A 24,689-nucleotide genomic window follows, 5' to 3' on the forward strand; every position below is an offset into this window, starting at 1 on the left:
ATGTGCAGAACGGATGAAAGTGTATCTGAACATGTATATTGTATATTTAGTACACGAACTTTGGTATCAGTCTGTTTTGGTTTTCAATAAAACCGTTTAATATTTATTTCATAGGTCTATATCGAGTCCCTTCATTGATATGCATGCTAAAAATCACCAATCTGTTCGTGCATGCACACGTGCTTCAACTTGATTGCACGATACTATATGCAAATAACCCGGTTACAGAGTAATGATGCCGGAAATGTTGGTTGTTTGTTTGACGTCCCATCGAAAATTTTTACTCATATTGAAGGTCATCAGTTATAGGTCAAGTATCACAAATCTAGACCTATGCTTAGCGCTCAGGGCCGTAGCAGTGAGACTTCTTTAACGTGCCAACGCCTGCCACGACACGGAACCTCCGTTTTTAAGGTCATACCAAAAAATACCATGATTCTCGCTTCTAAATGCTGAGTGTTTGTCGAAGGAGTAATCACTTCTTAGGTTTGATGTGGATATGGCACGGGTGGGGCTCGAACTCATGACCTCCCGGTTACGATTCAAACGCTCTACCACTGATCTACCGCGACCGGTGATATTCAAAGCGTAGGTAGAAAATACAAATATCTAAAGATCGTTATCTCAAGGCAGACTTTTCAACACATGTAAGTAATATAGTCGCACACAATCTGTAATTATAACTCATTTTATTCAGCTGATATACACATTATGCAATATTTCATAAAGCATTACATTTATCCTGCAAGTAGTGACATGTTGTACACATTTCTCTCTATATATATCACATTCATTACTAGCATTTTATTTCATAAAATGTAGGAAATTATAATACAGGCGTGGAGTGTCTTTTGAATAATTCCCCCTAGCCGATTATACAAATTACAACATGCTGCCATTGTTTAGAAACCCCTGTAATATAGATACAAAAAAACCTTTGTTCCTTGCGTTCATATTTTTTACACGTAACTTATCATTGGTTTTCATCCCAAGTTGTAAAGTCAATGGCGTTTTTTCCCCCCAAGAAGTATATACACTGAAAATCTGCAGATTTATAACCAACAAAACATTGGTATATATGTGTATTTGAATATTCTAATCTAAACAGCTATTCATTCCTAAATAGTCATTGTGTACATATGTATAATACAATAGTTTCGTCCTGTCCTGGGAGAGACAATCAGAAGAAGTTGTGTAAAGAACGTTGATATGAACACAAAATATGGCTGAAGTTCCACTGTCTATACTATATAAACAACTCGATCATAACTATCTCGAAAAAACACAGCAAAAGAACACGTTTGAAAATGTAATTCTGATACATTCAACAACAAATGAATCGACTATTTCCTGTCTGTAGATCTGATTTTAACCATTCCCTGTACAATACTGGGACACATGTTTACAACACGATGGCAGTTAAAACATTCTGAGGAAGGAGAACCTCGTGTCAAAATACCGAGGCTCATGTTCATAGCAAAACCAATGTGTATAAGAAGGGTATATATTCTAACATACAATGGACATCAAAAGCACAAAACACAGCAAGAAATTTAATACAACATTTTGTTCAGAAAAGCTTCGAATATCTCCCTATATGTACAGTTCCTCCAATATCCATGAAGCACTATCAAGTCATCTTTCATCTGTACGAAATGTCAAGTCATCTTTCATCTGTATGAAATGTGTCTTTACATATACATTTGATATTTAGGAAGTAGATGATTTCCAATCACCAATTCAAATACCAAAACCAAAATTACCCAAATAAATTGACAATTCTTTACAGTGACTGTCAATCTGATTAACAAACAGTATCAGCTATGCAAACAATGCTAAATATATATTTTCAAGGTGTTAACATGTGTTTAATATGATGGATTGATTGTACCTTGTTTAACGTCCCTCTCGAGAAGTTTTCACTCAAATGGAGATGTCACCACTGCCGGTGAAGGGCTTCAAACTTATGCCTATGCTCAGCGCTTTCGGCCATTGAGTAGTGAAGGTTCTTTAGCGTGCCACACCTACTGTGACGCGGGACATCCATTTTTAAGGTCATTTCCGAGGACACGTGACATTCACACCTGATGCCGAGCGTTTGGTGATGGAACTGTCACTACCTGTTTTAACGACTTGGGTCTGTCGCGGCCGGGGTTCGAATCCCGACCTTCCGCATGCGGGGCGAACGCTCTAACCTCTGGGAGTCCACCGCGGCGGTTAAATAAGATTGATAACTATTGTCAAACCAAATTTGGATATTAATGTTTTAAATTCTTACAAATTCAATTTTAGAGAACAGAGGGATATTGTCCATTATACGGAGAGTACATGTACACAACGATAGCTAATACCAGTAAAGTTTATAGCGAGTACATCTACACAACGATAGCTAATACCAGTAAAGTTTATAGTGAGTACAAGTAGATACTAAATACCCATAGTGAGTATATGTAAATAACTGCCGTTGAGTACAAGTACATTGTAAATGGCCATACCTTAAGGTGACCCATTACATCCTGAAAGAGTTTCTCGTGGGGGATCCGGGTAAGAATAGGTCCTCAGTACCCTTGCTTGTCGTAAGAGGCGACTAAATGGGCGGTCCTTCGGATGAGACCGCAAAAACCGAGGTCCCGTGTCACAGCAGGTGTGGCACGATAAAGATCCCTCCCTGTTCAATGGTCATAAGCGCCGAGCATAGGCCACAATTTTGCAGCCCTTCACCGGCAGTGGTCTCCACATGAGTGAAATATTCTCGAGGGGGACGTTAAACAATATTCAATCAATCAAATCAGCACGAAATGATTAATTACGACATGTGTGAAGACGACAAAAATAGGCAATTTTGGATTTAAAAAACCCCCATGATTATTAAAAACACACACACACACACACACACACACACACACACACACACACACACACACACACACACACACACACATATATATATATATATATATATTTCAATAAACATGAACAAAAGACCCTAGTAGATTTTAACTCATGATCTGCGTGTCAGTAACCTGATATTTTATCCATTGAACTACGATTACAATCAAATAATTCCAATGTTATTTATTACAATTGTTTTGACTGGACACAGATAAATCTAAACGAGAATTTACACATTAATAAATCCAAAAAGGCTATGTATACATACGCGCTTGAAAACAAACAACATGCGGGGAAAGTATTCAAATTATTGAAGTTGATAATGCAGGGAACGAATTGGAATTATAAGAATCAAACATTCTTTTTGAAGAATTTATCGATGTGTAAACTCTGGACTTTTATTCAGTTTGTGAGTAAAATGTCCAGAGTTTACACATCGATAAATTCTTCAAAAAGGATGTTTAATCCTATAGCGAATCAATACAAATCATTATACACAACACATAAACCACCATCTGTGATGTAGTGTAGTGTTATAAAAACGTTAAGTCTTGGTGTTATGAGTCATCTTAACCGTACCAGTTTTGCAAGCTTAACCTAGAAATAATTTTTTTTTTCATTTAATTGCAATTCTGGTTTCAATGAAAAATCAAATGTACACCTAAACATTAATTCATATTCTTTCAAAGCAAAAATAAAAAAACAACTTATAACATGTCAAATGAGCAACATTGCTTTCCCCTGATCTGTTCTTTGATATTCTTTCTAATGTTCAAGGTCAGGGACACTTGATAGAGTACTCTCATCGTCCACTAGTTCATCGTTGGTCAGATCATCCAACTTACGATGTGACAAATAAGGAAGTGAATCAAGAATCAGTGACTTCATTTTTTCGTCCATGAACTCTTGACCAAATTCCAACACTTGGTCATACCGGTATTCATTTTTATCAAAATGCAATGGCCGACTTGACACGTCAATCCACGCTCGTTTGATAATTGCATACGTTTCCTCGGGATTCGTGACGTTAGTGTCTAGAAGATCACGGAGAGAGATGAATTTGGACCTTTTACAAACATCAGACACTTTATCCCTTTTGTTCGTTTCGAAATCAGAATCTCCATGATTCAAAAATATATAAGCTCGAATCAATCTTTCTAGAGTAACCAGTGGGTTCATTCCCTTTAACGCCAGCGCAGTGTTATACAGAGGTGACTGTCCGCCATCATCAACAGTCGCTGCTGAACAGTCCTTGATTTGAAGCATTTTCAGTATACACAAAACACGGCTTTTGCGGCAGTTGCTAGCGGCAAGATTCAACGCAGTAAGCCCTTTTCCTGATTTAACTTTAACTGGAACTGGAAGACCACTGTCTAGAAAAAGAGAGAGAACAGCATGGGCTTTGAAATCATCCTTTGGTGTGTCCATGCAGTAGTGTAGAATCGTAAATCCTGATCGATCTTTTAATAGTAAATTTGGCCGTTTTTTGAGAAGCTCCGATATCGTATCTGCCCTATCCTTAGCACATTTTACGGCTAACATAAGCGGAGTTTTGAGCATTTCGTTTTGCGCATTTATATCAACACAGAACTTCAACATCTTTCTAACGATTGCAAACACATCATTATCATCTCTATTAGACTTCAGCACCAAATGCAAAGCAGTGTATTTTTCCGAGTCGGGCTTATTCAAAAATTCGCTGCTTATCCTCACAAAGTTTCGCACACATGATACACTCGCATCTCCTTCAGCTGCGATGTGCAATGGAATTTGTCCACTTTCATTTTCTTTGTCTATTCTGAAATATTCGTTAAGGACATCAAACACTTCTTCGCGCTCAGCTTTCGCTTGGTCTTTGGGATCATAGCCGACTGAAGCCAAGTAATGGAAAAGGTTCCTCTTTGGTTCAGTCCTGTTAAAAACATGCTCTATCAGATACTGAATCAAATCCACATACAAAAAATTCCCATCTGCCAAATATTCCAATAATTTATCTATATCCAGTTCTTTCAATTTTTTACTCTTTTTCAATAAAAAGACGAGAGTTTCAAATTTCTTCCCTGAGTGTTTAAATGCCATATCAATGCAAGTGAGCCCATCTTTATCTTTTCGATCAACTTCAACGTTCAGTTCGATTAAACGCTCGCAGATGGCGCGTGTATGTTTATCAGCTAAACGAGAGCTTGCACAGTAATGAAGATAAGTGCGTTGTTTTGCATCCACTGTGAAATTAAGGTCCACTGTGGTGAGGTTAAGCATTCTCTGGACAGTGTCAACTTTAAGGTCAAAAACACCATCGGATTGTAAGTGATCTGCAAATCTATCTTTAGGTGATTCATCTAGAATGTTCTTTGTAATTGCTTCAGAAGGAAATAGAGGATCAACAACTTCAAGGATGTTTGACTTACTCATTATAGACTGCATGGCTCGCGATAAGGGTGATCGTGAATTTGCATCATCATCTCTCTCATGAACTGATGGTTCCTTTGCTAGAAGTAAATTAAAGGCTGGATCTCGTTTTTCAAACTCCTCGTTTGACTCGATTAAGTAAAACAATGCAGAGTTTCCATATTTATCTTTTACATTTATATCAATGTCCCATGTCAATAGGAATTGAAAGAGTTTGTCCATCTGCGGACAGACCCTTGAAGCAACAATTAACAATGTTTGATCATTCTCGTCTGTAGCAGAAATTCTGAACTTTTTATCATCAATTGAACGCAGATTTTTAAGAGCATGGATTTTAATTTCTTCGTCAATATTTTCATTTATGCACTTATGGAGAGGAAATGAACAGGATTGATGCTGCGCGATAGTTATCAAAACATTGTCATGGTATTGCGAGTCCTCAAGAGCCAATCTATAAGCTGACACGCCAGTTTCATCACAAGATAGTACTTCCAAATATTCCGATTTCAAAAGGATTTCAACGACTCTTTTAGCAACTTCACTGTCGTAAGAGGACGAAATAGCAAAGTGAAGTACCGTTCTCCCAAGCTGATCCCGTGCGTTCATATCTATCTGTGCATCTATAAGGCAATTCAGAATCACTTCCCTTGGTTTTTGTCTTTTCAGTTCCACAAAAAGTGGATTATTTCCATATCCATCCCTTAAATTGACATTTGCTCTATATTTTATCAAAACGGCAAGAATAGTTTCAATTGCCACACTTTCATCGTAATTTTGGAGAAGAAGTATGTGTAAACAGGTTCGTCCAAATTTGTCTTGTGCGTCTGGGTTTGCTCGGTGATGTAGCAAGCTTTCGATAACGACTATTGACGGACTGAATTTGCTAATTTCAATCATGAGTGGGGTCTCTTCCTTCTTATTCTTCATATTAATATCTAAACCTTTCACACACAATCTCCCTATTGTCTGCAGAAGGATATTCTTATTCTCCATTCTCTCATACGCAACATCATCAGTTTTTTCCTCTGGAAACATAGCTTTATCATAATTTTCAGCATTTTTTTCAGCATCATCTTCAGAATGGATACTGTCATCGCCATCACTGCTTTGAATAGTGTTCGCGCGATACACACGATTCTTCAAAAAAAGATGCAGGATATTATTCCCATCATCATCTGCTATGTTTAGTGGATTTTGCCCCTTTACCTCAGAAATCCCTTCCAATTTGGCTAGAAAACAAAACGCTTCTATCAACTCATTTGTGATTTCTAGAGTTGGAATTTGAATCAAATGAAATAGAATCATTTGGAATGAGTCGTGCTTCCTTACACACTCGTCAATTTTTGACACAACGTCTTCAAAGAACGTTTTTTCTCCACTTGCCTGTATTTGATCGTACTTCAAAGCATCTGCAGTTTCATTATTATCAGACAGGAGTCTTTGTCTATCAAATGCAAGAATTGACTCTAGAATTTCTGAACAACATATTTGCGGTTCGTTCCAACACGCATGTAAAAATTGCCATCCTCTCCACGTTGTTTGACTGAATTCTGCCTTTTCTTCTATCAACAACCGTATGGCAACTTCATTTCTGGCCCTTGACGCCTCCAACAGTGGAGAAGCAAAATTTTCGTTTGATTCTTCAGATAAGGAGAACTGTGCAAAGAAATTTTGTATATCCTTACCTGAATAGTGATCCAAGATGAATTCAGTGATGTCTAGTTTTTCCGCTGAGGCACAGGAGGCAATTAGAGAATGGGCATAATGTCCAAAAAGTTCAGAATCGGTGCATGCTTTACTCATAGTTTCATGCTTTAAAAGTTCAATAACTGCATTATGAGTGATTGAAGACGTGAAACAATACATGAATGGCAATCCATCGGTATGCTTCAGTTTCAAAACTTCTTTCAAGGTGTTTTCATCTTTTACAATGTGATTTAAAAACACATTAGAAAAGTTCTTGTGCTTCAATTCCCTATAATTCAAAACTTCAAAGTTCTTCTCATCCAAGACTTCTTTCAAAAGTCTTTGCGCCAGAATGTCATGAAAACGTGGGTCCAGTGCTGGTACACACTCATCAACAGAATCTTCCATGTGCATTTTCTGAAATAGAATATGCACTGGCAATATTTCAATAGCTTTGTTTGTATATTTTTCAATGAAATAGTTTTCAACAGCTTCATGTACACTTGGGTGAATGAATTTGTATTCAAAACCAGACTGTCTTAAATAGACCTCTTGAAGACCTGTTGCAGCATCTGGCAAATTCTTCACCATTTCCTGTCTTAGTGATAATTCCTCTGTAATTCCCAGCTCAAAAAGAACCCCCCAACAATGATCATCATCATTGAAGTTAAGAGTAAGGCACTGTACTTCACTCACCAAAAGTAAGATAAAAAGAATCTCAATGTGTCTTGTGATATCATTCTCAATTATCTCTTTCAATCTATTCTTCAAATCTCGATGAGGATTTGAAAAGAATGCTATTCCATCTCTCCTGTTTCCCTCATCACAAGCAAATAATCGGGCACACAAAGGAAACCCAAATGGCGGTGAAGACTGATAGATAACTTTCCAATCATCATCACGAAAGACGTATTCAGTCATCTTTTTCACATGGCTGGCATACCGGATCTTGGCTTCCAATATCTGTCTTTTCTCTATGTCGCTTAGCTTAAAATCTATTGAATCAATATTCAAAACGTATCTCTTTAGCAAGGGGTGGTTTCTGCTCATTTTCTTTTTAGCAGCTTCAAGCGCATATGGTCTGGTAGTCATAACTACATACGTAATGTATTCTGGACTATCAGAGTCTTCTTGGTCGCTATCAGGATCCTGATGTTGAACCAGTTCTTCTATGAAATCAAAGCTTTTCCACCAATCAGTCAGAGTGTTATCAGAGCAGTCGAAAATGTTGTCAATGAAAATCAGATGCTTTTTGGTTGGGTCTACTAAACTTTTGAACTCATATGGACTATCCACCTTACGAACAACAAAGTTCTTCACATACTTGAACATCAAATGCACAGCAATTTCAGTTTTTCCTGCTCCTGGTTGTCCAACAATAATGGCACACTTGTTTTGCTTTAAAAACTCTTCTACTTGTTGAAATACTCTTGTCTCTATATAGAACTCATTCTCCTTCACAAACCTTGCCAAATAGTGTTCTGTCTGACCTGTAAGACGTATAACATAACTTGTTTTAGCATGATAGAATTCTTAAATATACCATATAGAGCTTTTTTTCCTTTAGGGTGATAATTTTGGCTTATTTGAGCAGTTTGATATCATACCATCAAAATCTTAAACAGCGACATTTACACCCAAATGTGTCTCTAATCATAATACGTATGTTCATAAGAAAGATACTAGACACTTGATTTCACCTCTGGTATATCCAGGGATCTGCATTTGTTTTACTCTCTATTTTGTATTCCTTATAGGAGTGTATTTCACCTTTCATGTAACTTTGTATAGCGGTTGTTTTTACATGTACATGTGACAATCTTCAGCTTGGGAGGTACATAAAAACAATGGCCGTTGTTTTTGATGTCAGTAAAACGTTTTGCAGAAAAAAATCACTACATAGCTAATCAATTCTTAAGTTTCAATCTCTTCCAAAATACATTTTGTTAAAATTATTTGCATACTTATGAGCTAGAAAATTGTCAAATTTTACACCCGCAGAAAAAATAGCAAAACAGTAATCAGAACACATTTAGAATGCTGTGCTAACTAATCACGTTACGTTTATAAAGGTTCTTAAAAATGAATCCTAATCAAGGTCAAAGCCCAATATTCCCTTCCACGTGGTTTACTAACCACGCATGTGTACTATGGCATCACGAGAATACTTATACCCTGTCACTAGAAAATTGTCAAAATAAATTTATTTTTAAATTTACTTTGAATTATAGTCTGTTGACAAACTTGTTTTTATCCTGTTGTTTAAATGTTGCAGCCATTTTTACATTGTTGTACATTTGATAAAATATCTCAAGAATACACATGCTGGGCCCATTATTTATTATTGTTGTACCTTTAATAAAACATCAAGAATGAATTATGTTAATATGCCATCAATTAAAGTACGAGGGATGTTCGATATGTAATGTGCATTGTATCACAGCACGATAACGCTTTGCACGATTTCGTGGATGGTGATACTCTTGAATAACACTATTCAATACCTTTCCAACGGTATAAACACGAGCCTTCAGCTCCACACAGTTTTAAACTTATAGTCATTTCAATAGAGACAGTCGCTGACCACTGTTGTAAAAATGGTTGGGAAATGGGTTCAGAATATTGAAGAAATTAGAGCTTATATAAAGTTTGCGCAAAACTCGGTCACTTGGTAATGCAGATTTTTACTGAAATGGGGGAAAGTTTATGGGTCTAATAAGGTATCTTATGAGACAGTTCATAGGTGGAGAAAGAAATTTCTGACTGGCATAGAGTCCGTCAAAGATGCAGCAAAATCTGGCTGGCCTGTGACTGTAACAGACAGGCAAATGTCTCAAAAGTCAGGGAAATAATTGAAAGTGATGGCAGATACACGATTCGTGATATTGCCAAAGCTGTTGGCATATCGCTATCGCAGGTGCATTTCATTTTGAAGCGTATTTTGAAAGTATGAAAGATTTCTGTCAGATGGATACCGCATATACTGACAGATGACTAAAAACAGGTACGAGTATAAACCGCTAAGCAATTGCTCAAATTGTTTCCCAAATTCGATCAAAGACAATTTGCAAACATTGTTGCTGGTGATGAAACATGGGTTCACTATTTTGAACCAGTAAGAAAAATTGGAAACAAAATATGGCTAACTAAACACAGTAGAAGACCTGTAGTTACCAAAAGAACCATAAGCACAAAGAAGGTTCTTTATTGCATATTCTTCTCATGTGATGGTATAGCCATACAAATGCCGGTGCCGAAGGTCAAAAGTGTTACAGGTCAGTATTACCGAGATGTTGTACTAAAAAAGCTCAAGAAATATTATCATAAACAACGCCCTGTGTCAGGATTTAGGCATGTTCATCTACTTCATGATAATGCTCCATCACACATCTGAGCTGGTAAAGCAATGTTTGAAGTCGGAGAAGGTTGCCGTCTTGCCACATCCACCATACTCTCCAGATCTAGCCCCATGCGACTCTTTCCTTTTTCCAAAACTTAAAAAGTTCCTATCTGGTCTTCATTACAAGTCCCAACAAGCCCTTGGCTCAGCCATCAGTCAGTGCCTCAGAGGTCTACCTAAATCAGCGTACCGTGCCGCATTTCAGAAATGGATTCAGAGATTGAAATGTATTTCAAACCGTGGAGAATAATTTTAAGGGATGTAATGTTCCTTTCACTATTTGAGTCGAATGCTTTTGAGATATTGTACAATAGACATTACATATTGAACAGCCCTCGTATATGGAAAATCATCGACAGGATAAATTTGATATGTAAACACTTAGATGGATAATACGGAAATACATGGGTTCCTTGAAAAAAAACAACAACATTGGGCTTGGCTTGCAACTTGCGAAATATGATTTATTTTCAGGTACCACATTTATTCCCGTATTACCTCTCCAAGAGTCTACATAAATATTATAATCCACTATGAAAACATTTGAATTTACAATGTATTTTGGTTGTAAATGAGAAATTTGGACAAGATAAAATCATACAATGTCGGGTAGACCAACAGAAAATGTGTGATATGTCTTATTCTTTATATAGGAGAATTTAACATGCAGTAGTTCATGTAACTGTCTCACCAATGTTGGCATCCTCTTGTTTGTAGGATCTTGTACACAGCTTTGTTTTGATGGATCCTAAGAAATAAATATGTCAACATAAACAAAAAAATATGTAAGTATTACATAGTAAAACATGTCCCCATTGACAAAAAATATTGAACGCAAAATATTCTGTATTAATAATCTTATATCAGCAGTTTATTCATAATCATAGAAAATGGACAACAAAATACTTATTTCAATATTCGTTTAGTAAATAATCTTGGCAAATGGAACTCTCATACATGAGCATTAAAAATAAAATAGTTAGAACCAGAAACATCACTTAAAATTCAGTCAACCATAAAACTCAAAATATAAAGACAAAAACTTCTCAAATTCCAGTTTCCTAAGTTTAAACATAAAAACATTGAACGTAAAAATGTCCAGAAGACTGCAATTTAATATCAGCTTCTTAAATCACAAACCAAATATCAGCTTCTTAAATCACAAACCAAATACCAACTTCTTAATCACAAACCAAATCACAAACCACCTATCAGCTTCTTAATCACAAACCAAATATCACCTTCTTTTAAAATCACATACCCAATATCAGCTTCTTAAATCACAAACCAAATATCAGCTGCTTAAATCACAAACCAAATATCAGCTTCTTAAATCACAAACCAAATATCAGTTTTTTAAATCAAAAACCCAATATCAGCTTCTTAAATCAAAAACCAAATATCAGCTTCTCAAATCAAACCAAATCTCAGCTTCTTAAACCACAAACCAAATATCAGCTTCTTAAACCACAAACCAAATATCAGCTTCTTAAATCACAAATGGTGACAAAAGTCAACTAAAGTTAAAGAAGTTCAGACACCATGTGACAAAGTCCTATCCTTTTTAGACAGCAATACAAGAATACAACGATGTAAAGCCTCAACCATGCACATTTTCTTGTGCACCATAAATCCGAATGTTTTTATTAAGGGTGGATCTGTAGCTCTCTGATCCGTCCTAATAATTTTTCAGAGAGGTACAGTTCTGCAGCTAGAAAAATTATATCCTAAGACAGACAGACGGATAGACAGAAAAGGTGATTCCAACATACCCCCCTAAACTTCATTTGCAGGAGTATAAGGAAATAAGTATATATGTTATTTTGTATGTATTTATTCTACCTAGTTGGGAGTTGAACTATGTTCAATCTCCCTGGGTCATCACGCACTTTTCTGCGCAGTAATTTGTATTGATTTGTATAGTGGTCGTCAGCGGGGGTTCTGTGTCAGCTGATTTACTCCTAGGTAAATCAACATAAACTTTTATAAACATCCGCCATTAAATAATCCATGTAACCTTTCTGAATTAATCTAATTTTGATAATTGACATGGAAATAAATGCAATGATATTGTATTCAAATCAATTTGAATACAAGATTTCGATCAAATTGATACTGATAGACATAGAAAAATAAAAGATAAGGTTGAAAATTGTTTTTTGTAGCGCAGCGTCACCTATAAACATTGATAGGGAAACGAACGACAACTGCACACAAACCCTATTGACACCGTGGCGCGAAATATCGAATATGGTGCGAAACCTCAGAAAATTTACAAGAAATAACTCTACAACATTGTGTATGTGTATATATTTGGTTTTTTTTTAATGTGATATAAAAAAATGCTTGATGTTACATGTAGATTGAATTAAAACACGTCATTCCCAGTCAACAACTTTCGATTGGGATCGGAATACGAAATAAAATTTCTTATATCCGGTGGCAAAGTGAAACTGCTTCATGCTTCAAGTTATTGAATTACGTAGTAATTGCACGTTACACATTAGAGAACTGTTCCTTTTAATAAAGAAAGTCACAAAATAGATACAAAATGAGTGTACCTTATTCATTACTGTTACCGAGCTTTCGTCGACTATAATCTCGAAATGGCGTGTTTCGCTGCGCTTGATGACGGTAAGGTCCACATTTTCTACGTGAGTAGTGTGATATTTGTTTATGAATTTTTTGCGCATACATGGTATGTCTCGGCTAGGAATAATGGAAACTTTCTCACCTATGTATGTAAAGACATATTAATCTCTATTTTTAAAAATGTAGAACACTTTTATCAAATGACAATGTTTGAAAACGCTTAGAGCCCCGATGTCAGAATTTCCTTTTCCAAGACATCAATATGTCAAATTCATTATCCTTTTTGAATAGTATGTACCATATTTTGTACCAGTTATCCATTTTGAATCCCCTATTACAATGGGAATTTGCTGCACTCTGTAATGTTTAAGTGGATGTCATGAGTGTGTATCAAACAGAAATTTTAAGAGCATGGGATAAGGTGCTGCCATGTGTTACTTCACTATCAAAGTTTAACCCAGTTGCCACAATGTTGAATTTATGCTGCAAAAAGGATTGGAAATTGCTTTGGTCAAAACACATTGTTTATTTGTCTACAGATGAAAGAGACATGAGGATTCTCCCTCACAAACTGAAAAAAAAAATAGTTATGGATCTTGTACATGTATAGTTTATTAATCACTATAGATTTCCAGCATCACAAGTCTGATTCCACTATATGCTTTCCATACTGTCAGTTCATTCACCCCCTGTTTGAGCAACAGTATAATATCCCAAATACCTTGGCAATAAATAACATTATTTGACTAGTGTTTCATTTTTAGCGGAGTTGCGATGAAGTCGAACTCGGCTTATGATCTGATGAAGTGCCTTTGGGCGGGCAGGCGGGCACGCATCAACATTTCATTTCCGCACCATAGCTCTTGAGCAAATTATAGGATCTCATTCAAACTTAGATGGATTGTCACCCTCAGTAAGATGAGGAAGCCTATCGATTCTGGGGTCACTAGGTCCAAGGTCAAGGTCACTGGCTATAAATAGACTGAAATTTGGAGAACATTTTGTTTTCTGCACTATAATTTTTTAACAAATTATAGGATCTCAATTAAACTTAGATGGATTATCGCCCTTGATGAGACAAAGAAGCCTATTGATTTTGGTCAAGGGTTAAAGGTCAAGGTCACAAAGGATTTAAGTCGGCTGAAATTTATGTGCGCAAAATTTTGCTCCCTGCTTGATAATTCTTGAAAACTTTTCTGCCGGTTCCCTCTATGCCCATTCCTTGCGCAACTCGGCTTGTGCATTTCCGATGCCCGACAATTTTTAATTTTTTTTTTTTGCATTTCATTTATTTTGAGTTATTATACAATTATTTACCATTCCATTGATCCTCTACAGGACTGTAGTATACTCAGGTGACAGTTTAGCATATTGGACTACCTTTTCAAGTAATGAATCCTTAGAATTAGCTATAACTAGGATTAAACTTGAATGTATATATACAGGGGAAACACTTCTTCATAACTGCAAGGCATTGATAACCATATTGATTTGAATGTTTGGGCCATAATATGTGGTCACATTTTTCATGAGAATATAAAGGGGTGAAATTCTAGAAAACAACAACACTTCAGTTACTCGAGGAGCGTTGTGGCCCATGGGCCTTCCATTATCCATGTTTGCTGTTGTAACGCTTAGAAAAACAACAACAGTTGATTTGTATCTAAAATCATGATAATATTCAGTCATTTATCCCCCTACCCTTCCAGTACTATCTTTTCTAACTGAATTTCCACAATGTTCAACTCCCACGAGTACTTTAAGTACTTTGATTTTATATTTTAGAGCCTTTGGCAAATGAACATTGACAGCAATTCATGATAACACTAAAATATGGAAAGTTCTAATCATCCTTTATCAAACACAGAACAAGCGATAAGTCATGATGACAATGTGTCAAATCTACGCTTAAATAAATTAACATAGAGTATACTGTTCAATAAATACACATACAGTATACTGTTAAATAAATATCCAAACAGTATTCTGTTAGATAAATACACATACAGTATACTGTTAGATAAATACACATACAGTATACTGTTAGATAAATATATATACAGTATACTGTTAGATGAATATACATACAGTATTCTGTTAGATAAATATATATTCAGTACAATGTTAGATAAATACACATACAGTATACTGTTAGATAAATACACATACAGTATACTGTTAGATATATACACACATACAGTATACTATTAGATAAATATACATACAGTATACTAGCTGCAATAATGTAGCCCAATCCAATTTTTTTTTATTCTGACGTTTTCGGGATAGGGCTACAATTCCATAGGATCTCCGTAATGGTGCAAAATAATTTTATGAATAACCGATAATAAACTCTGTGTATTAGTCCCAAATGTTGTTTATACCAAAAGGAGTACCAACTTTGTGCTCGGGCATGTCTAATAAAGGTGTTTTTCATTAAATATAATGTACAGCATGCAAAATTCTTCGTCTGCTCCGCCATGCTTGTTATCGCGAGATCTCGTAGGTGGATCTAATGAAAAGCCTAAACATTGACAATCAGCGCGAAAATGTAGTTATTCGAGCCACTTCGACAAAGGAAGGAAAATCATATTGTTGCAGAAAGAATTTACACTCTGCTGTTCGGTTTTTAACTTGATATTAAATTCAAACCTTCTCAATACCGACGAAATAGCTTTCGCCTCCATACTTGTCCATTGATGTAAATACCACCTTATATGGCATATGCAAATGACTTGACAACCGGAAGTTGAAACTTCAGTACATCAAACATGGCGCACAAATATGAATCGAGAAACTGGGATTTATCGAAATTGTTGAAAACGGTAGAATAGAGCCTCACAAATCTAAAGTTGTAGGTTGTAAATTTATATATTGACTAAGAAACATAGAATATCATTTTATTTACGTAAAGAAAGTCAGGAAATGTTTAGAATGAGCGCAAATGTTGCGGGAGTGAATCACTCCCGCATTTGCACCATTACGGAGATCCTAAGGAGTTGTAGCCCTCTCCCTAAAAAAAAAAAAAAAAAAAAAAAAAAAAAAAAAAAAAATCAGAGAGGGCTACATTATTGCAGCTAACAGTATACTGTTAGATAAATATACATACAGTATACTATTAGATAAATATACACACAGTATACTGTTTGATAAATATATATACAGTATACTGTTAGATAAATATACATACAGTATACTGTTAGATAAATCAGGGTTTGACATTTACTTTTTTCAGCACTAGACCAGTCGGGCTACTTCAAATGATTTTTACTAGACCTGACTTTAAATCCACTAGCCCTGACCAACTTTCCAGAAAAAAAACCCCTGATAGTTTCTCCATATTTAAATACTTCATTTAAATGACAAACGTTAAGTTTAGTGATGGACAATCGGGAATAAAAAAAATAATCGATGATCGGATTAATCGGATCCACCTTTTCGATTGATTAATCGAAAAATAATTGAATTTTATTCATTTCAAATTTATGGCATAAATGTATGAATTTACTTTTTTACCCTAAATATTAAGTTAATTAGAATAAAATCATCAGATTGGTTGATCATATCTTGTTTAACGTCTCTCTCTCTCTCTCACTTTCTCTCTCTCTCTAGAGAGAGAGAGAGAGAAAAATTTTCACTAATGGAGACATCTAAAATCATTAGAAATTTGAAGTTAATAATCCGATACTTTCGATTTGGTTTTCCCGGGATAGATCTCTTGACTTTTGTTGTTCTTCTTGTGGGATCCAGGTTAGAATAGAGTCTTGCTTGTTGTAAGAGGCAAAATCCGAGGCCCCGTGTCACAGCTGGTGTGGTATAAAGACCCCTCCCTGCTCAAAGACTGTAAGCACTGAGCATAGGCCTAAATTTTGCAGCCCTTCACCGGCAATGGTGACATCTCCATTTGAGTGAAATATTCTTGAGCGGGACATTAAATAATATTCAAATTCAATCTTATCGGATGATTCAGTTTCGTCAGCCATTTTGATTTTAGTTAAGTCTCGGCAGGAATATTCGTATTATTAAAAGAATTGTCGACGCCGGCGATTTTCGATTTTCAAAATGACAATCCATTATTCACATCGTTTCAGTTATAGCGACCGACAATCGAAAGTTGGCGATAATTAGTACATCACTAGTTAATTTTGAACCAAAACGTATTTAATTGTCTCAAAAATATCTTAATTAAGTCCCGTCATTCCATTTGATTTTCAAACACGTTTTCTGTTTCTTTAAATTGTACCCGACACGGATATGCTTTAGTCTATTTAGTATAAAATGACCTCAACCGGCTTTTTATTTAATTCATATTTCATAATCCCTGCTTTGTTTCTTCCTAACCTTTTCTTTTTTCTCCTGGGACGTCTTTCCTTGTGGACGAGAAGTTATATTTAAATATAGAGACATTCCTGCACATATGTCAACACCGATAAATAGCTGTTTACGACGTAATTTTTTGACTTGATAAACACTTTATTATAGTAAATTCAAATAAACCGTTTAAAATTAACATCTAGTAGATGTCGTAAAACATCACCTCCGACCGCGACTTATTTATTAGAACTAAAAATAGAGATTATTCCATCACACGGTTCAAGATTGTTTGCAAACTCTTTACAGTTATTTTCTTTTAGTTAAGAATAAAATATCTTACGGTTTAAAGTAAAGTTTCTTGTTTATTTTTTAACACGACCAGTCGGACTAGTAAATCGACATTTTACCCGACCGGACCTATCATTTAGTAGACTCGGTTGGTCGGACGTGCCTTAGTTTCAAACCCTGTAAATATACACACAGTATACTGTTAGATAAATATACATACAGTATACTGTTAGATAGATAGACATACAGTATACTGTTAGATAAATACACACACAGTATACTGTTAGATAAATATACATACAATATACTGTTAGATAATTACACATAGAGTATACTGTTAGATAAACATACACACAGTATACTGTTAGATAGATACACATACAGTATACTGTTAGATAGATACACATACAGTATACTGTTAGATAGATATACATACAGTATACTGTTAGATAGATATAAATACACAGTATACTGTTATAAAAATATACATACAGTATACTGTTAGATAAATACACATACAGTATACTGTTAGATATATATACATACAGTATACTGTTAGATAAATATACATACAGTATACTGTTAGATAAATACACATACAGTGTACTGTTAGATAGATATACATACACAGTATACTGTTAGATAATTACACATACAGTATACTGTTATATAAATATACATACAGTATACTGTTAGATAAATACACATACAGTATACTGTTAGATAAATACACATACAGTATACTGTTAGATAATTACACATACAGTATACTGTTAGATAAATATACATACAGTATACTGTTAGATAAATACACATACAGTATACTGTTAGATAAATATACATACAATATACTGTTATATAAATACACATACAGTATACTGTTAGATAAATATACATACAGTATACTGTTAGATAAATATACATACAGTATACTGTTAGATAAATACACATACAGTATACTGTTAGATAAATACACATACAGTATACTGTTAGATAAATACACATACAGTATACTGTTAGATAAATACACATACAGTATACTGTTAGATAGATATACATACAGTATACTGTTAGATAAATATACATACAGTATACTGTTAGATAAATACACATACAGTATACTGTTAGATAGATATACATACAGTATACTGTTAGATAGATATAAATACACAGTATACTGTTATAAAATTATACATACAGTATACTGTTAGATAAATACACATACAGTATACTGTTAGATAGATATACATACAGTATACTGTTAGATATATACACACATACAGTATACTGTTAGATAAATATACACATACAGTATACTGTTAGATAAATAAACACATACAGTATACTGTTATAAAAATATACATACAGTATACTGTTAGATAAATACACATACAGTATACTGTTAGATAAATACACATACAGTATACTGTTAGATAAATACACATACAGTATACTGTTAGATAATTACACATACAGTATACTGTTAGATAAATATACATACAGTATACTGTTAGATAAATACACATACAGTATACTGTTAGATAAATATACATACAATATACTGTTATATAAATACACATACAGTATACTGTTAGATAAATATACATACAGTATACTGTTAGATAAATATACATACAGTATACTGTTAGATAAATACACATACAGTATACTGTTAGATAAATACACATACAGTATACTGTTAGATAAATACACATACAGTATACTGTTAGATAAATACACATACAGTATACTGTTAGATAGATATACATACAGTATACTGTTAGATAAATATACATACAGTATACTGTTAGATAAATACACATACAGTATACTGTTAGATAGATATACATACAGTATACTGTTAGATAGATATAAATACACAGTATACTGTTATAAAATTATACATACAGTATACTGTTAGATAAATACACATACAGTATACTGTTAGATAGATATACATACAGTATACTGTTAGATATATACACACATACAGTATACTGTTAGATAAATATACACATACAGTATACTGTTAGATAAATAAACACATACAGTATACTGTTATAAAAATATACATACAGTATACTGTTAGATAAATACACATACAGTATACTGTTAGATAAATACACATACAGTATACTGTTAGATAAATATACATACAGTATACTGTTAGATAGATATAAATACACAGTATACTGTTAGATAAATACACATACAGTATACTGTTAGATAAATACACATACAGTATACTGTTAGATAAATATATATACAATATACTGTTATATAAATACACATACAATATACTGTTAGATAAATACACATACAGTATACTGTTAGATAAATATACATACAATATACTGTTAGATAAATACACACACAGTATACTGTTAGATAAATATATATACAGTGTACTGTTAGATAAATACACATACGGTATACTGTTAGATAAATATATATACAATATACTGTTAGATAAATACACACACAGTATACTGTTAGATAAATATATATACAGTGTACTGTTAGATAAATACACATACAGTATACTGTTAGATAAATACACACACAGTATACTGTTAGATAAATATATATACAGTGTACTGTTAGATAAATACACATACAGTATACTGTTAGATAAATATACATACAGTATACTGTTAGATAAATATACATACAATATACTGTTAGATAAATATATATACAGTGTACTGTTAGATAAATATACATACAGTATACTGTTAGATAAATACACATACAATATACTGTTAGATAATTACACATAGAGTATACTGTTAGATAAATATACACATACAGTATACTGTTAGATAAATACACATACAGTATACTGTTAGATAAATATATATACAGTATACTGTTATATAAATACACATACAGTATACTGTTAGATAAATATACATACAGTATACTGATAAATAAATACACATACAGTATACTGTTAGATAAATATACATACAGTATACTGTTAGATATACATACAGTATACTGTTAGATAAATACACATACAATATACTGTTAGATAAATACACATACAGTATACTGTTAGATAAATATATATACAGTGTACTGTTAGATAAATACACATACAGTATACTGTTAGATAAATATATATACAGTATACTGTTAGATAAATACACATACAGTATACTGTTAGATAAATACACATACAGTATACTGTTAGATAAATACACATACAGTATACTGTTAGACAAATACACATACAGTATACTGTTATATAACTATACACACATACAGTACACTGTTAGATAAATATATATACAGTATACTGTTAGATAAATATACATACAGAATACTGTTAGATAAATACACATACAGTATACTGTTAGATAAATATATATACAGTGTACTGTTAGATAAATATATATACAGTATACTGTTAGATAAATACACATACAATATACTGTTATATAAATACACATACAGTATACTGTTAGATAAATATATATACAGTATACTGTTATATAAATATATATACAGTGTACTGTTAGATAAATACACATACAGTATACTGTTAGATAAATATATATACAGTGTACTGTTAGATAAATACACATACAGTATACTGTTAGATAAATATATATACAGTATACTGTTATATAAATATATATACAGTGTACTGTTAGATAAATATACATACAGAATACTGTTAGATAAATACACATACAGTATACTGTTAGATAAATATATATACAGTGTACTGTTAGATAAATATATATACAGTATACTGTTAGATAAATACACATACAGTATACTGTTAGATAAATATATATACAGTATACTGTTATATAAATATATATACAGTATACTGTTAGATAAATACACATACAATATACTGTTATATAAATACACATACAGTATACTGTTAGATAAATATATATACAGTATACTGTTAGATAAATATATATACAGTATACTGTTATATAAATACACATACAGTATACTGTTAGATAAATACACATACAGTATACTGTTAGATAAATACACATACAATATACTGTTAGATAAATACACATACAATATACTGTTAGATAAATACACATACAGTATACTGTTAGATAAATATACATACAGTATACTGTTATATAAATACACATACAATATACTGTTAGATAAATACACATACAGTATACTGTTAGATAATTACACATACAGTATACTGTTATATAAATACACATACAGTATACTGTTAGATAAATATATATACAGTGTACTGTTAGATAAATATATATACAGTATACTGTTAGATAAATACACATACAATATACTGTTAGATAAATACACATACAGTATACTGTTAGATAAATATATATACAGTGTACTGTTAGATAAATACACATACAGTATACTGTTAGATAAATACACATACAATATACTGTTAGATAAATATATATACAGTATACTGTTATATAAATACACATACAGTATACTGTTAGATAAATACACATACAGTATACTGTTAGATAAATACACATACAATATACTGTTAGATAAATACACATACAATATACTGTTAGATAAATACACATACAGTATACTGTTAGATAAATATACATACAGTATACTGTTATATAAATACACATACAGTATACTGTTTGATAAATATACACACAGTATACTGTTAGATAATTACACATACAGTATACTGTTAGATAAATATACATACAGTATACTGTTAGATAAATACACATACAGTATACTGTTAGATAAATATATATACAGTGTACTGTTAGATAAATACACATACAGTATACTGTTAGATAAATACACATACAATATACTGTTAGATAAATACACATACAGTATACTGTTAGATAAATATATATACAGTATACTGTTAGATAAATACACACACAGTATACTGTTAGATAAATACACATACAATATACTGTTAGATAAATACACATACAGTATACTGTTAGATAAATACACATACAATATACTGTTAGATAAATACACATACAATATACTGTTAGATAAATACACATACAGTATACTGTTAGATAAATATATATACAGTATACTGTTAGATAAATACACATACAGTATACTGTTAGATAATTACACATACAGTATACTGTTAGATAAATACACATTATACTGTTAGATAGATATACATACAGTATACTGTTAGATAGATATACATACAGTATATTGTTAGATAAATACACATACAGTATACTGTTAGATATATATACATACAGTATACTGTTAGATAAATATACATACAGTATACTGTTAGATAAATACACATACAGTGTACTGTTAGATAGATATACATACACAGTATACTGTTAGATAATTACACATACAGTATACTGTTATATAAATATACATACAGTATACTGTTAGATAAATACACATACAGTATACTGTTAGATAAATACACATACAGTATACTGTTAGATAAATATACATACAGTATACTGTTAGATAAATACACATACAGTATAGTGTTAGATAAATATACATACAATATACTGTTATATAAATACACATACAGTATACTGTTAGATAAATATACATACAGTATACTGTTAGATAAATATACATACAGTATACTGTTAGATAAATACACATACAGTATACTGTTAGATAAATACACATACAGTATACTGTTAGATAAATACACATACAGTATACTGTTAGATAGATATACATACAGTATACTGTTAGATAAATATACATACAGTATACTGTTAGATAAATATATATACAGTATACTGTTAGATAAATATATATACAGTATACTGTTAGATAAATACACATACAGTATACTGTTAGATAAATACACATACAGTATACTATTAGATAACTATACATACTGTATAATGTTAGATAAATATGTGTGTGTAACACATTTATAATGTAACAGTGCTTTACCCCAAATTGTCTTTCTATATTTCTTCCTTACACTGAGTAACTCTCCCAGTCTGACATCTGTCTCAACTGCAATATAACAGGAATACCTACAGTTACACCATTCAATATCATAGTAATATCTAAAGTTACACCATTCAATATCAGAGTAATATCAAAAGTTACACCATTCAATATAACAGTAATATCTAAAGTTAGAACATTCAATATAATCTAAAGTTACATCATTCAATATAATAGTAATACCTAAAGTTACACCATTCAATATAATAGTAATATCTAAAGTTAGAACATTCAATATAGTCTAAAGTTACATCATTCAATATAATAGTAATATCTAAAGTTACACCATTCAATATAACAGTAATATCTAAAGTTAGAACATTCAATATAATCTAAAGTTACACAATTCAATATAATAGTAATATCTAAAGTTACATCATTCAATATAATAGTAATATCTAAAGTTACACCATTCAATATAATAGTAATATCTAAAGTTACACCATTCAATATAATAGTAATATCTAAAGTTAGAACATTCAATATAGTCTAAAGTTACATCATTCAATATAATAGTAATATGTAAAGTTACACCATTCAATATAATAGTAATATCTAAAGTTAGAACATTCAATATAGTCTAAAGTTACATCATTCAATATAATAGTAATATCTAAAGTTAGAACATTCAATATAGTCTAAAGTTACATCATTCAATATAATAGTAATATCTAAAGTTAAAACATTCAATATAGTCTAAAGTTACATCATTCAATATAATAGTAATATCTAAAGTTAGAACATTCAATATAGTCTAAAGTTACATCATTCAATAAAATAGTAATATCTAAAGTTACATCATTCAATATAACAGTAATATCTAAAGTTACACCATTCAATATAATAGTAATATCTAAAGTTACACCATTCAATATAACAGTAATATATAAAGTTACACCATTCAATATTACAGTAATATCTAAAGTTACATCATTCAATGTAACAGTAATATCTAAAGTAACACCATTCAATATACAGTGGAACCCCGTTATTACGTTTTTCATTTTTTCACAATAAAATATCGTAATACCAGGGGGCAACGTAATAAGCGTTCCATGTGAAATCCATTAAAACTATCATTTGGAAATTGTATATCTTCCGTTGGTACTCCGTGAAGGGGTGTGTGTGTGAA

The 24,689-nt window shown here is 32.4% G+C and overlaps 1 protein-coding gene across 2 annotated transcripts in view; it reads right to left on the reverse strand.

Moving 5' to 3' along the window:
- Positions 1-1,021: 1,021 nt before the first annotated feature.
- Positions 1,022-24,689, reverse strand: part of LOC125674575 (uncharacterized) — a 57,846-nt gene continuing 34,178 nt past the window's right edge. For both annotated transcript variants that reach the window (XM_048911743.2, XM_048911744.2), the window contains 3 exons: positions 23,498-23,563; positions 11,079-11,135; positions 1,022-8,477 (listed from right to left, as the gene is read on the reverse strand). In XM_048911743.2, the coding sequence (XP_048767700.2) occupies positions 3,658-8,477; positions 11,079-11,135; positions 23,498-23,563 (4,943 nt within the window). In that variant the 3' untranslated portion in view covers positions 1,022-3,657. The remainder of the gene's footprint in view (positions 8,478-11,078; positions 11,136-23,497; positions 23,564-24,689) is intronic.

Source organism: Ostrea edulis, chromosome 3 (genome assembly GCF_947568905.1).
Source record: "Ostrea edulis chromosome 3, xbOstEdul1.1, whole genome shotgun sequence".
Classification (NCBI taxonomy): Eukaryota; Metazoa; Mollusca; class Bivalvia; order Ostreida; family Ostreidae; genus Ostrea; species Ostrea edulis.